The following is a 15,989-nucleotide window of genomic DNA, read 5'->3' as shown; positions in this document are numbered from 1 at the left end:
ACATAATATTGGGCTACTTAACAATGGGTTGGGCATGTGGTTAATAATTTGTTGGGACGGGGTGGAAAGAGATAGAATTAAAAGGTTTGGGGTACACACAGGAAATAGAGAAAAGTTTGCATGTGAGAAGTAAAGAGAGAGTGGAAAGACGACGCTTGGCACGAGGAAGCAACCACTTATTACCAAATGTTATTCTACAATTCACCATCTTAAATTTCTCTTGATCTGCTGATAAAACCGAAAGCATAAAGGTAAATTAATTATATAAAAAACTTCTTTAATTTGATTCTTCGTCTTTTCTTCATTCTTTATCATCTTTCTCATAAAAAAATTGAGAGAGAAAGAGAGATGGGAGATGAAGATGTTGATGGGAAGTGTAGAATGTCAGCATGTTCCTCGGCCAAACTCTTTCTCTTCATGGTTCCTCTTGTTCTCGTTTCTGGTTTCGCCTTTGTAAATATTGGTCCTAAATGTCCAACACCTTTCTTAACCTCTTTGTCCACCACTCATATTTCTCCTCCTCTTCTTCTTTCTTCTCCATCTCTGCCTCCGGCCCCGGCACTGGCACCATCTCCACAGGCGGCGAAGGAAGTGTCCTTGCCAACATCAGCTTTATCGACTAAAGTGGAATCTGTTCAGGTTTGGGAAATTACTCAGGAATATCAAATTATTCTTTTCTTGTTTCTCCATCTTTGCATGTCTTTCTTCTTTTTTTTTATTCTGTGGCTTCTGCCTTTTTGTCTTTATCTATTTATTTTCTAATTGTACATTATACCAACAAATATTTTTTTTAAAGATTAGTATGTTTCAAATTACATGGTCAAACCACAGTCATCTGTTTAAAACCGCAAACTAATGAAACAAAAAGATAATAGAGAAATGTTCTATGATATGTGTGCGGTTGGGTGGTCTTAGATTTAAGTAATTAATCAATAACACATGTCAAATTTTAATTGTATTAAATTCCAAAAAAAAATTGTATTTCTTCCATGTGCATAATCATCTAAAGAAAAAACTGATGTTGTTAACAGGGTGATAAAAATCGGACAATTCAATTGAACCCGATCAACATTACTTTGGTAAGTAATAACGTCACTTCTACGGCATCGTCGGAACTAATGAAGAAAAGAGTTACTAAAAAAATAGACAAAATCGAATTCGAACTACAAAAGGCTCGAGTCGCCATTAAAGCCGCTTCGATGGACGATCCCGTGGACGACCCGGACTATGTACCTATTGGTCCGATGTATTGGAATGCCAAGGTCTTTCATCGGTAAGTAGTAGTAGTATAATATTCTTTTTGCGCATGTTTTCAATTATAATTACTTTCTTTTAAGTAGTACTAATTTTAATAATGATGTTTGAAGTTACAAAACATTAGGTTCGCTTAGCGTTTATTGAACTAAAGTAAAGGCTAACGGCTTAGAAATATGAATTTATTCGTTTTCTAAGAGTTTATTTTAATTTAATTTTAAGTTAAACGGGTCGGAGCTTTGAATCGTAATTAATGCTGGAGAATATGGAGTTATTATTGTTCTTTACCAAAAGTGATGTTGGAAATATGGCATGGAGACTTCTAGTATTAAATTTGAATATCACGTCTTAAATTTCTATCTTGATATATAATTGTTGATTTTATTCGGAACATTTATGAGAATAGTACAGTAGTAGATGATTTGCTCCATATCATTTCATGATTGTATGTCTAGATCATTTCACTTTAAAGAACTTTTTATCCTACCACAGAATTCATCGGAAAACCTACATTTGAAAAAAATACTAAAATTGAACATTATGACGACTAGATGTATGCAGTATGTATTAATACATATGAACCTTGGTGATGAAATTATTACCTACCTTATATAATTTGTTACTATTCTATTTTTTGCGGTCCCATATTAAATGCTTAAGAAAAGTATCACATACCTTGATTTTTTCTTGGGACTAAACTAGTAAATTCAAGAGATTCAATATTGGCCCATCTTGTATGGTTTAGCAGAATAAGGTAACGTTTTTTTCTAAGAAATGATGTTGAAACTATTGACGTAGACTGCACCAGACAGTTGATACGAGACGACTGTCGGTTTGCGTACTATAGATGTTGATAAATACGATTTTGTATATACAGATTCTTGCTGAAGTAGATAATGGCAGTGTCTTTTTGGCATGACTATTTCTCCTAACATGACCACGATGTGCTAATGTTTTTTATCGTCTTATTTGTATTGAATTGCTTAGGAGCTACTTGGAGATGGAGAAACAATTCAAGATATTTGTGTACAGAGAAGGTGACCCACCGTTATTCCACGATGGTCCATGCAAAAGCATATACTCTATGGAAGGAAACTTCATCTACGAGATGGAAAGGGATACCCACTTCCGTACCAATAATCCGGACAAGGCCCACGCCTTTTATTTACCTCTCAGTGTCGTAAAGATGGTAAGATATGTGTATCAACGCGACTCCCACGATTTTGGCCCCATCCGAAGAACCGTGAGGGATTACATCGATCTTGTTAGCGATAGGTATCCTTATTGGAACCGTAGCATCGGAGCTGACCATTTCATACTCTCTTGCCATGACTGGGTACACTAGCACGTGACTTTACTGAGTGTTGTATATATCATCTGGTTAGTTATTACCGTTATAATCTTGGACTTTTTTTGTTATAGGGTCCTGAGGCTAGCTTTTCTCATCCACATTTAGGACAAAACTCGATCCGAGCTCTATGCAATGCCAACACGTCTGAGAGATTCAAACCGAGAAAAGATGTCTCCATACCAGAGATCAACCTACGGACCGGTTCCTTAAAAGGATTAGTCGGTGGCCCATCACCTTCTGTACGTCCCATCCTTGCCTTCTTCGCGGGAGGTGTACACGGACCGGTAAGGCCGGTCTTGCTCCAACATTGGGAGAACAAAGACAATGACATTAGAGTGCACAAGTATCTCCCTAAAGGAACGTCTTATCCAGACATGATGCGGAGCAGCAAGTTCTGCTTATGTCCGAGCGGCTACGAGGTTGCGAGCCCTAGGATCGTCGAGGCGCTTTACTCGGGATGCGTTCCGGTTTTGATAAACTCAGGGTACGTCCCACCTTTCAGCGATGTGTTGAATTGGAGATCGTTCTCGGTGATCGTTTCCGTGGAGGACATACCAAAGTTGAAGACGATCTTGACGTCCATATCGCCTAGACAGTATCTAAAGATGTACCGGAGAGTGTTGAAGGTAAGGAGGCATTTTGAGGTGAATTCTCCGGCTAAGAGGTTTGATGTGTTTCATATGATTCTTCATTCAATATGGGTAAGGAGATTGAATGTGAGGATACGTGAGGTGTAAGTTATGGGTTGGTTTGTAGATTTTTGTTTGTTTGGGTTGTGAAATGAAAAGTCCGGGAAATTGGTCCTGTATAAATAATAACTTCTCTTCGCTAAATCTGTAATAAACAAATAATGCATCGTTTGTTTCGTATTTCTTATTTTATTTATCTAGAAATTAATCAAAGAATCAGTATGAAAATTTGTTGATTCATTGAAGAACCGTGACTATTGATCAGATAATTAGGTGGAATGTTGGTGTTTATTCTGTTAATTAATTAATTTAGAGTTTACATTACATATAGATGAAGTTTGGGCGTGGGCTCAACTAAACTGACCTTTAAATGGGCGAAAACCAGAAAGCACTAGTTTTTCTGTAAATCAATGAGAACTGGATGGATTCCTCATGGGCTTTCCTCAATGGGTTTAAGTTTCTTGCTTAAATTAGGGTTCCACTTGCATATAAAAAAAATGAAGCAAAGAAGCCAGAAGTTGCATGCAGCCAAAGCAAGAGAAAACACAAAGGCAAAAGCAACTTTCAAATAAAGATACCATGGAATGAATATATTGATCAGCGTGAGACACAAGAACGTTACATTTATGTTTTAAGATCGTACAATGAGCAAAAGCTTGTCTCTTAGCAACACCACTTGAAAGTACCATGACTAGTCTAAAGCTCTCTGTCTCTAAGATCAGCAGCAGCTATCACGGGTAAGACGGCCAGCAAGAGGAAGCGACAACCATCTGATTGTTGTATTGATCAGTACCGTACACTTTGGTGGTCACCACAGATGGAATCTCAGTCGTGTCTTCCCCACTGGTCACATTGGAGATCTGCTTCTTGATTAGCCCATGGTCTCTTAGTATAGCTCTAAGCTTCTTCACCTGCGTTACAAATCAATTTTTTTGGAGGGAGTTTCTCTGATTGAATCAAGAACTAAAGTATAAAACAAAAATAACGGATAGTATTTAATTAGACCCTATAATTTTAAATGAGTGCAATATTGTACACAGACCTCCTCATGTAGCATCTGCTTCTCTCTAGAGACCACGTCGTACTCTTGCCTAAGCGAATCGTACAGCTGCTCGAGCTGTTTTGCCTTCCAGCGTGCACGGCGGTTCTGGAACCAAACCGCTATCTGACGTGGCTGCAAACCAAGCTCTCTTGACAGCTTTAGCTTCCTGGCTGAATCAAGTTTGATCTCATCTTGAAAACTCCGTTCAAGTGAAGCTAATTGTCCACTCGTTAGTCTCTTCTTTTTTGTTATCTCGTTGTTGTTGCTTGGTAATCGGTACGCATTAATGATCTTGTCTGGTTCAGGTACAGAGATAACCGGTCCGGTTTGCGTATCGGCAGGCGTGTATGAATTTCCTGCTGTAACACTAACAGTATTATTTTTTAGCAAACGCCTAGCTAGAAAAAGTTCGGAATAAACATTGATAAAAAAAGTTTCCGTGTTTTTTTTTATAAAAGTGAACATAAACGAGTCTCAACTTTTCAGAAGTGACGTTTTAGCTTCATAGAATTTGGATCCCGAGGAAAAGTTTGGATCCCAAGAAAAGGGAAAAAAAAACCCGTAAAATCTTTTTTTTTTGTAGAGTGAAGATAAGAACATCTCAACTTCTCATCTCAGTTGTTAGAAAAAAACTTATCATCTCAGAAGAGTAACGTTTTTAGGTGGCATATCTCAAGGCTTTGGAATGATGCCTGCGAACACGTTCTCAAATAATTCGTAGGAATAGTGCTTAAGATTACTTGAAAAACACTTGAAAGTGTGAGAAAATCAAGTTTTTTCTACTTACATGGATTTGTTGTGACAAAACAAAGTTAATGGATCCGACCAAAAAATCAAAGTTAATGCATGGATTTGTCAAACGCGAGACTAAACTAGCACTTACAATACAGACCTACGTCTTGGTAAATATACAAGGATTTAAAACCTTACCCCAATAGAACAACGCCACAAAGAGATAAGACCATGAATATAATCAAGTTAAAACTGTATAGAATCGAAAGCATATAAATATACAGTTTGAAATGTATATATATTTGTACATCAGTATATATACCTGCATAAGGATCATAGTTGAAGCTATGTAGTGAGTTAAAGGAGCTCGACTCCGGCCATGTCGGCGGCATAAAAGCAACTCTCATGTTTTCTAAGTTGTTTGTCGTTGACCATTCCATTTCTTTTATTTTCTTATTCGTTCTTGTGAATCTTCATGTATATAAGAGGATATGAGAGATAAGTAAAAAGTATGAAAGTTGTAGGATCTAATATAGTGGAGAAACTGACGAAAAGAAAATTAGGGTTTATTGGACCACAAGACAAGAGTAAGAGAGGCGTGACAAGAAGGTTCTCTTCTATACACTTTGTCTTTTGGAGGTGCAACAAAGTTTGAGAGCATGCAGCGTTCAAAGCAAGATATTTATAATTGGGATATGCATCTAGAGGGATATATAGAGATAGTGATGGAAAGAGAGCGAGAGGTATGTGTACTATTCTGTGAGGATTTTCATCTAATAAGGGAGCAACCCAATAGTGCTTTTTTTTGGAATTTAAAGATGGAAAAGGAAAGTGTGATATAATTTTGTCTTACTTGCACATCATCAGTCATCATCCATCATCTCTCTAACATTAATATAGGTTGACATATTTTGTTGTATCCCAGGAATTTTAAATATTTCGTCCAGCTATTTTTTGTCGTCTGAATTGCATATTTTCTTTATATTAAGAAATTATAAACATATAAATATCATCGTTTACAAGTATTGTTACAAGCTTAAACACAATGTGAACCAACCAACACAGTTTGGAATTTTTGAGGTCATGTGCGAGATATTTAAGAGAATTTTTATTTTACTTAAAAAGGATAAGAGGTTCTCTTAATATAATTCATAAAAATATCTTATATATTAAAACAGAAGTCACAACATTGATTCATGTGTGATTTTTTTTAAATAGATATTCTTATAAAGTCATGTTACATTTAGTATCTAATCTTATCATTTAAATTTTGGGCCTACCAGAAATTTTTATTCGGCTATTCATAATTAGATTTAAACAATAGATGATCCATTAGATTTATAAATAGTATAAATTAATATAATTTAATGTTGTAATACTATATCTCCATATGTTAAATATTTAAATATTTATCGATGTAAACTTTTAAAATTATAAAGTTTTTTTTTTAAATGACAAAAATCATATTATCTAACAATGATTAATCTTTACTACCTTAAACCAATGAAAATAAATTTAAACTATATATTTTATTTTAAAAATTAAAAAAAAAAACTAAATGGTTAATTATTTATTCGATAATATAAATCTACGAAGCGAAAAATTAGTTTTTTTAGAACTTTCTAAATTTGTGAAATGTTACAATATCTTTGAATATGACAATAAAATAATATTTTACTAATCTTTATATATATAGTTACGATTTTAATAATGAAATAATAATCCGAAAATATATATATAGAAGATACAAATGCATGTGAAAGTTTGAAACAATCTATTCAGTGAAAAAAATATACCGTAAACTTATTATATTTTAAAAATTGATAGACATATATATATTATAATATATACCAATTTAGAATTGAAAACAAAATATTTATATAAAAATAAATGAAAACAAAAATCCGCGCGGTTGCGCGGATCAAAATCTAGTAGATATTTTTACAATCCTAACCGTGTGTCAGTGCACCAAAAAAGAGGATTGTATAAAACCAATAAATGGTAATTCACATTCCGTCTGGACTAAATATATATAACGGATTTTCTATAGTTTGAACTTTTTAACATTTACAAAACCCCAATTGTGAGCATTAACTAGGTAATGCATCAAAACCACCGTCTCATTGGACTGATTTTTATAGACGTGGAAAATAAATGATGTAGAAGAAAGGAAAAATGAATGAACATTTTTGAGCTTTTATATATTAAATCTATTGACATAGGTGGGGATGTTTATTTTTGTCAAAGTTAAGCTTGAAGTATGTGAAAGAGAAAGAGTGAACAGGGATAAATGGTCCCAAAAACTCCAGAAAACTGACAATGTAGTTCCCCTCCTTTGGCTATGCCTCCATTCTTGGTATATATATATATATGTGTGTGTGTGTATGTGCGAGCGCGCTTGTGCTTGAATTACTACATTAATATGCAAAAGTTGTCACTAGTGGCAAATTCATAATGACCATAACCATGTATATGTGCAGTAACCTGTATAGAGTATAGGGTGAGGCCAAAAGCTACCTTTGAAAGCTAAGAATCAACACAGAGAGCTAAGTAGATCATATATATATATATAAAGAGTGCGATATGACCAATAAAAGCCAAAACAAAGAACAAGTTAATTTGAAAACTAAGTCTCATTGTCTTCATCTACTGTGTACTCCTCTTTCTCTCTTTACCCCCACATTCTTTTATTAACTTGAAGTTATACACACAATCTCTCTCTCTCTCATATTCAATTGCCACTCAACAAATAGTTGATGTGTAACAGTGTAATAGAGAGAGCTAGAGGTGAAGAGGAAGGAATCTTTTTGTATGTTAAAAGCAGATAGGGCTGAACGAATTGATGATAAGTAATGAGTTTTAAAACTAACGACATTGTATAAGAGAAAGGGAAGCTTTTGAGCCTAAACTCTTGAAAGAGATGAGACATCACAGTTTTCAGAGTGTTTGATTTTGTTTTATTTTTTGAGAAATTTTAATGGATTTAGATGACTGCATTCATTGTAAAGGATTCTTTTGACAACTACTTACCATAGTCTCTTTTTCTTTATGAAATTCTACTATTTCAGCTAAAGACCCTTCATAAAAGTCTTCGATCTGGACTAAAAGTAAGATGTGTTTTCAAAACTCAAAATAATAATGTTCTTTGTGTGTTTATACTCATATATGGTGTCTTTTTAATATTATGTATGGATTGGAGAAACACAATCCACTTTGTTCTCAAAATAATCTAAATTCAGATCAATTTCTCGAAAAAAGACATCGGTATTTATCATTAAGCTGAAACTCCAAAGTTCCCCTACCCAAGTTAATCTAGTTACTCGTGAATTGTATGATATGATCGCCAATCCTTTCAACTTTTATGTATCATTATATATTCACCTATGAACATATAAAGATATTTTTATTTATTCAAGTATATCTTATATATTAAAACAGAAGTCACAACTTTGATTCATGTGTGATTTTTATAAAAATGGACCTAATGGACCCATTCCTATAAAGTCATGTTACATTTAATCTCTAATCTTATCATTTAAATTTTCGGTCTACCACAAATTTATATTGGGCTATTAATAATTGGATTTAAACAATATGATCCATTGGATTTATAGATAGTATAAATTAAATAGATATAATTAAATGTTGTAATACTATACATCCATATGTTAATTATTTAAATATTTGTCGATGTTAAATTTTAAAATTATGAAGATTTTTTTTTAAATAACAAAAATCATATTATCTAATAATGATTAATCCTTACTACCTTAAACCAATGATTTTTTTTTAAACTATAAGGGTTATTTTAAAAATTAAACAAAAACTAAATGTTTAATTATTTACTCGATAATATAAATCTGTGAAGCGAAAAGTTTAATTTCTTAAAAACTTTTTAAATTTGTGAAATGTTACAATATTTTTGAATATGACAATAGAACAATATTTTATTAATCTTTATATATATAGTTACGATTTTAATAATGAAATAATAATCCGAAAATATATATATGGAAGAAGATATAAATACATGTGAAAGTTTGAAACAATCTATTCAATGAAAAAATATACCGTAAACTTATTATGTTTTAAAAATTGATAGACACATATATATTATAATATATATCAATTTAGAATTGAAAACAAAACCCACGCGGTTGCGCGGATCGAGATCTAGTTTTAATTGAAACTAAAGACTAGCGGCTCTTAATTTTTCCATATAATAAATGATATATTATTTTTTTTTGTAAAATGTTAAATATTATTACCGGTTTTCAATTTTTGACAGAAGTTATAATAGATGACTAGTAGCAGAAAAAATAAACAACAACACCACACAAGACACACTACGGACAGCAACAAAGGATCAGACCGAACAACAACGCAGCGCAAGCGTTCAAACAGAGCAATAGCGAGACGAGGACAGACCTTACAACTCCAGAACTAGATAGAACATCGACTAGTTGCCGCGAGCTACCGAGAGAAGGACACCCTCAAACCCTAAATACTACAGTTCCTACAGTTTTCAACCGACAACCCAGAGCGAACTAAAGCGAAGAATCCAACCACGGACCCAGAGCAAGCTTGATAAAATAAACCACTGGTGGTACGAGGAAGAGTCGAAGACCGACGATGCCGTCGTTCAGTAGTTTGCGCCGGAGATTACCGCCTCCAATAAATGATACTCCCTCCGTTCCTAAAAGATCCATGTTTTAGAAAAAAAATTGTTTCAAAAAGATACATTTTTTACATTTTCAATACATTAATTAATGAAAAATTATACTTTTCAAAAAAATCAATTGTGTTTAATAAAATATCATTGGTTAAAAGTTATTGGGAATAGTTAATTAAGAAAAATAATGTATTGAAAAATACAATTTTATATGTTTTCTTAATAAGTGTGAAACAACTATAACATATAGGCCTGGGAATTTAAATCAAAGCCCGCGGGGCCCGCCCCATTTGACCCGCCGCGGGGCGTGTGCGGGTCGAGCGTTTTGAAAAAATCAAGTCGCGGGTGCGAGTGCGGGTTAAGACTATTTTTTGCGGGGCGGGTGCGGGTTGGTGGATTTTGATTTGCGGATATCCGCCAACCCGCAAAATAAAATAAAAAAAAAAAAAAAATCTTTTTTTGAAAAATTCGACTTTTTTAGAAAAATAATTAATTTTTAAAAAAATTAAATTTTTAAAAAATAATATAAAAAATTACTTATAAATATATTATTTTATAGAAAAACTAATTAAATAATTATTTTTTTAATTAAAAATATAATCCGCGGGTCCTGCGGGTTACCCGCAAAATAAAGCGGGGCGGATGCGGGTATTAGTTTATTTCTTTGCGGGTTGAGCGGGTCGAAATTTTAACTAAAAAAAAAGAAACGATCCGCGGGTTGGCAGGTCGTGCGGGGCGGGTTGACCCGCGAACCCAGGCCTAATAACATACGTAATAAGAACCAGAAGATAATCTATTGGGTTCATGATAACGGTTTCTTCATACAAAATTATATTACAGAAGAAGAACAAACACAGAATTCCTTTAACAAAAAAAAGAAAAAAAAAACACAGACAAAATAAAAATTTACTATATAAATATGGTCATGGAAATTAAATAATATCCGCGCAAAAACCTTTAACAGTCTCATGCATGCATTAGAAAAAGATAAGAAAAACAGCCAGACAGGCTTAAAAACTCAGATATTAAAAGGAGAACCCAACCCGTTCAGAGACGAACTAGTTTTTTGGGACTTTCCAGAAATACTTTTATTACTCTAAAATTATTTATTTTATTACGTAATACTCCCTCTGTATCAGTACAAATGGATTTTAAGATTTTTGCACATGGATTAAAAAAATACAAATTTCTATAAAATTTACATTGGTTACATAAAAATATCATTAAATAAAACTAGTTTAACCAATAAGCAAAAAAATAATATTTTGTAATTGGTCATAAAATTCAAATGCTATTAAATTTTATCTAGAATAGTGAGAACATTAATTATTTTGGAACAAATTTTTTTTTTTTAAATATCAGTTAAAGTGATACGGATGAAGTATTTTATTACCCATTAGTTACTACGATCGGTAATCAATAAAAAGGTCCCCACTCTTCTTGGAGCTAAACGTTACTTGTCACATGGATGCTTTATATAGGGTCAGAAGATCCTAGAGACTATATCTATAACACTGTTTGCTAAACTTTCTAACATTTTATACACTTGAAATTTCACAAATTATTTTTAACAACTAAAACTTAAACTGCTCATAAAATATAATACTTTTAGTTACTAGATTCAAGTGATTAGAATCTACTGGTTAATTTATACGTAAAGTATAAAAGAAATATAAGATTGATCATATTATCAATATATAAGCCATAAATTATATATAGAATATACTAATTTCTAATTTTAATTAGAAGATCCCTTAATATATACAAAGACATGTTTTTTCACGTACGTTGATCATGATAATTAATTTGTTTCTTACTACATGCACATGATCATTCACTAATTACTATACTCACAAGATATAAACTAATATCTTTTATACCTCCAATGAGTAACGATATGTGGAAAGGTACAGTATTATGAAGATTCTATAGATGAATATAATAGTGAACTTTGTAATAAATAAAACATGCATATATACAGCAGTGAACTTTGTAAGAAAAAATCAAAATAATTAACAGTGAAGCCGTGAAGGTTAAAGTTGGTACAGTACCTCCCTTTACTATTGGTTTCAATTCGTAATACGTAAGAATTGAATCCCGCCGTTAAAGTCAGACACTAAATAAGACTGTGCACAACTTAATTGTTCCTATACAAATTCATTGTGTGTAGAAAATTTACCAGACATATATAGTAAAAAAGGGGGGAACAAGTTCCATAAGACTAACCCACTTATACATTGAATATTTATTAACGAAGTCACAAATATATTAAACTATTCTTGTAATAAATTGATGGATAAAATTTTGGATCTAAATAATTATATGACAAAGCTATAGTAAAGCATTTAACATGCTAACATATATTGATGATGAATAATAGGTAAAGAAGTTATTCTTCCACGATAAAAGTTCTATATACATCTGAATTTAAAATTTAAAATATGTATCTCCACATATTGAAAGATCAAAACAGTAAACCCTCCAAAGTTAAAGTTTGAAACTCCATAACCCATATACCTTAACTACAGTTTAAAGATAGTTACAAACCAACAAAATGAACATTTTGGAAAGGCCATTTGAAGAATCAGAGTAAATAAATTTGCAGTAATTTACTTAGATAGCAAATTCGAAATCCATAGGATATGAAGACTGACAAAATGGTTTGTAGGAAGAAACACACAGATATCCAATTACATATAGAAAGAATAAAAATAAAAACGAGAATGACACGCCCGGTGGGACTCGAACCCACAATCGTTTGATTAGAAGTCAAACGCCTTATCCATTAGGCCACGGGCGCTTTGCTTGACGGTTGAAGCAAATAAAATATTATCTCATAATCTCTTTTGTTTATAGTGTCAATTATCCAACACTAGCAATTCAGTTCCCTCGTAAAGATATGGAGACTGAGAAGATTCCAAATGCTAGAGACAATGCAGCTCGATAGAGATTCATATGCCTCTTTAGAAGCTCTCTGATTCGCTTCCAAGATCTCAGGGTTACTCAGGAGCAAGTTAATTATCGCTTCTTTGAGCTCTAGTTTTGTTGATACCTGTGTGATCGATAAGGGATTCCCGTGCTGCATTGCCTTCGCCATATGAAAGAAATGTCCAGCGTAATAACCTATCAAAACATAACATAAATGTTGAGAGAAAAGAGGGAAAGAGTGGACTATATACTTTTTTTTTTTTTGAAACACTAGAGTGGACTATATACTATATATGCATCTTATCAATGAGCACTTGTAAGTTGTAACATACTTCGAGGTGAATGAACGGTGAGACGCTGTAGTTTAAAGCTCTGTATCATCTGTGCACAAGCACTCCAAGCTCCATCACGCCTCCGCACCACCCAGCGACGGCGCCGAAGTCACCGTAGATTACTGCCAAGACGTCGTATTGCTTTGAGTCCGTGTAAGGCCACTGTATTAGTAAATTATTTTCGAGCCAATAAGGCCCAACATTGGCCCAATTAGAATAACCGCTTCCAACGTATCTATACAGTAACAAACGCGAATGTGAGGTTCACATGGAATAAAGATTCTCCTTTTAGCGTTTACGTTTGCAAAATAATCGTAAGCGTTTCAAGAGTTTAGTGCAAGTGTCGGTCCATTATTTCATAAACTCGAGTATTATTCATTACTTATTCATTACTTGATTAAACGATCTTCCAAAGGTAACAACTAACATCATCAACTTAGATAGAAAGTTTAACTTCCCACGTGCCATGTTGCTTGCTGTTGAGCCTTTATCTGTCGTTTCAGATTAATCTGGAACTCACATTCGTCGTAACTGATATTAACTAGCATCGTAGTTTTGTTTCAGCCTACCTTAAGTCTAGTCAGCTTATGTACGTAAAATATTGTAAATGAAAAGATATTAGTATGATTGTTCGATTAATGAACGAAGAACTAATTAATAGAATATTAAAGATGGCTATGCTTTCGTCAAAAGAGGTAAAAGTAATTAATATATATGATAATCCACCTAAAAGTTATATATAAAAAAACTTGACCTATGAACTTTCCTGTTGTATATATAAATATTAAAAACAAAATTAGTATTGGAACATGGAAGTAGGTGAGAAATAGAGAGATGAAAACTGGTCTCGAAGACTGAGGTGTGGTGTCTCCTTCGCCTTCTAGGAGCAAAACTGTACACATTAAGTAAGTGGTTTAGAGCATTTCTAATCTCAAAAATGGAATGATGAACAAAAAAAATAAAAGCATTACCCTAAACCTTAACCAGATCCAGTGATAGCTTCTGGAAGTATTATGTAATGCAAGCACACCCAACATAAATAGGGTATTTTTAAAATTACTTTATAATTTTATATCATCGAAAAGAAAGAAAAAAAATCTTTATGGTTCTTGTTTATTGTAAAAATATATAAGGGCAATCTTTTAAAAAAGGATTAAATATATCATTAAAGATTTTCTTTTGTGACTTGTTTATTTCAAGTTTCATGCAACTACAACAATTATAATGAATGACATAATGATCGGGTTTTATGCTAATTAAGTATAGCCACTAAACATTTAATTAGGAGGCTCAACAACCCCCTCATAGCTTTTAAAGGGGATGAAGACTAAAAGAATCATTCTACAAAATCAACATATACATAATGTAATAATATAGACACATAATATATATGCCGACAATTAAAAGTTTTTTTTTTTTTTTTTTTTTGAAAAAGGACAATTAAAAGTTGAAATAACACCCTAAAATAAATAGAGAGAAGGAGAGTTTCAGTGGCAAAGTAGATAGGATATCAATTCTATATCCCATCGGTTGTTATTTTTTAGTTCCTTCGATATGTTTTCTACAAAACTTGATTGATTCTTTGAATATTTTCATAATTATTATAGCTTATTTAGTACAATATAGTTATCATAGCTAAAGTAACATATATACCCATTCTTTTTGAAAGACTAATTATAAAATAAATGTACAACCTTTTCCTTTGAAAATCAAACAAATATTCTAGCAACATTCTATTTGTAAATGTTTTGTTCATGGGGGTAGAGAGCAACAAGGTCGATCACATATTTTATGAGTAGGAACATTTACAAATAGATACATTCCTAACCTTCTTCGAGATATTTCAATCTTTTAAATTTTCAAAACCCAAAAACCAATAAAAATGTTTTATAAATTCATACAATCCAGTTGGTTTTATTTCCCTTTTACAGTTGAAATTCATAGAATCTATCTAGTTTTCTGTATAAAAATCGTATACATTTTTTTGTCTAATAAAGTGTATACATTATCATCAGTTTTCAGAATAGGATTATGTGTCTCTAGCTATTTACTGAGAATAGCTGTATGTTTGATTTAGTTCAATACACACGTAACTTATTGATATAAAAATTGAAGATTCAGAATTATTTAAAATGATGAAAGATGAAACGAATAGTGATAACTGTGAGTGAAAGAAGCAAAGTTCAATTGTAAGAACCCATGTGGTATTTGGTCCCTTTATATTATGTTTACTTGCATGGCACTGCATGTTACTTCCTTGCTGCATGCAACTACATATGTAGTGCTATTTTATTTCTCCAATTATTTATTTTATTCATTTATTTGTATTATCATTATTATACCTCAGACCACAATTTTTATTATTGTTTAAGTTACCATAATAATATAGAGATATAATCATACATACTTGTTTCACATTCCAAGAAATCAAAAGCCAACTATAATTTTTTTTATTTTAAGAATGGCATATATGCAATTCAAATTAACAAATTGCTAAAAAGCAATATATGAGTTATGTCACGTACAAAAGTTATATTCTAATAGTGAATATTTGTAAGAATATTGGTGAAGACATAAGAATTTATATGATTTTAATAATTATGTAACAATTAACTCAAGTTTGTTTAGATTATCACAAACTCATGTATATATTTTTTTTTTGAAACTAAAAAAATATATATACATGAGTTTGTGATTATATAAATAAACTCATGTATATATGCTGGATTATTATCTCGGTATGTGTTCTCACATGACATGCCAACTAAGTACAGACTTTAATTTGTCAATCTACTGACTTAATAACTGATTATAACACAAAGTACCCTATCAGAAGCACGAACCCAAAAAAGGTAAAAGCTTCTAAATTATTTGATTTTTTTAATATTCCATGATATTTTTAGATTTTTTTTCTTGTTTCACAAAGATAAATTTTATATATTGTTAAGATATTTTTTTATATTTTTGAAAAACATTAATTGAGAATATT

At 32.1% G+C, this 15,989-nt stretch overlaps 2 protein-coding genes and 1 non-coding gene across 3 annotated transcripts; 1 reads left to right on the top strand and 2 right to left on the bottom strand.

Moving 5' to 3' along the window:
* The first annotated feature begins 267 nt into the window (after positions 1 to 267).
* On the top strand, positions 268 to 3,474 carry LOC106428510 (probable glycosyltransferase At5g03795). Its single transcript, XM_013869276.3, has 4 exons — positions 268 to 639; positions 1,032 to 1,273; positions 2,242 to 2,590; positions 2,677 to 3,474. The coding sequence occupies exons 1-4, from the start codon at positions 349 to 351 to the stop codon at positions 3,340 to 3,342; spliced, it is 1,548 nt and encodes a 515-aa protein (XP_013724730.2). The 5' UTR covers positions 268 to 348; the 3' UTR covers positions 3,343 to 3,474.
* Positions 3,475 to 3,878: 404 nt separating this feature from the next.
* On the bottom strand, positions 3,879 to 6,212 carry LOC111203954 (putative homeobox-leucine zipper protein ATHB-51). Its single transcript, XM_022698123.2, has 3 exons — positions 5,391 to 6,212; positions 4,337 to 4,695; positions 3,879 to 4,205 (listed from the first exon to the last, which is right to left on the bottom strand). Exons 1-3 carry the CDS (start codon positions 5,506 to 5,508, stop codon positions 4,026 to 4,028), a joined length of 657 nt encoding a protein of 218 aa, XP_022553844.1. The 5' UTR covers positions 5,509 to 6,212; the 3' UTR covers positions 3,879 to 4,025.
* Positions 6,213 to 12,467: 6,255 nt separating this feature from the next.
* On the bottom strand, positions 12,468 to 12,540 carry TRNAR-UCU. The gene has a single exon. It is a non-coding gene; the product is annotated as a tRNA-Arg (tRNA).
* Positions 12,541 to 15,989: the final 3,449 nt, after the last annotated feature.

The sequence above is a fragment of the Brassica napus genome, chromosome C3 (genome assembly GCF_020379485.1).
Source record: "Brassica napus cultivar Da-Ae chromosome C3, Da-Ae, whole genome shotgun sequence".
NCBI classification, from domain to species: Eukaryota; Viridiplantae; Streptophyta; class Magnoliopsida; order Brassicales; family Brassicaceae; genus Brassica; species Brassica napus.
Note: the sequence above shows the minus strand (reverse complement) of the source record. Positions and strands in the feature narration are given on the sequence as shown.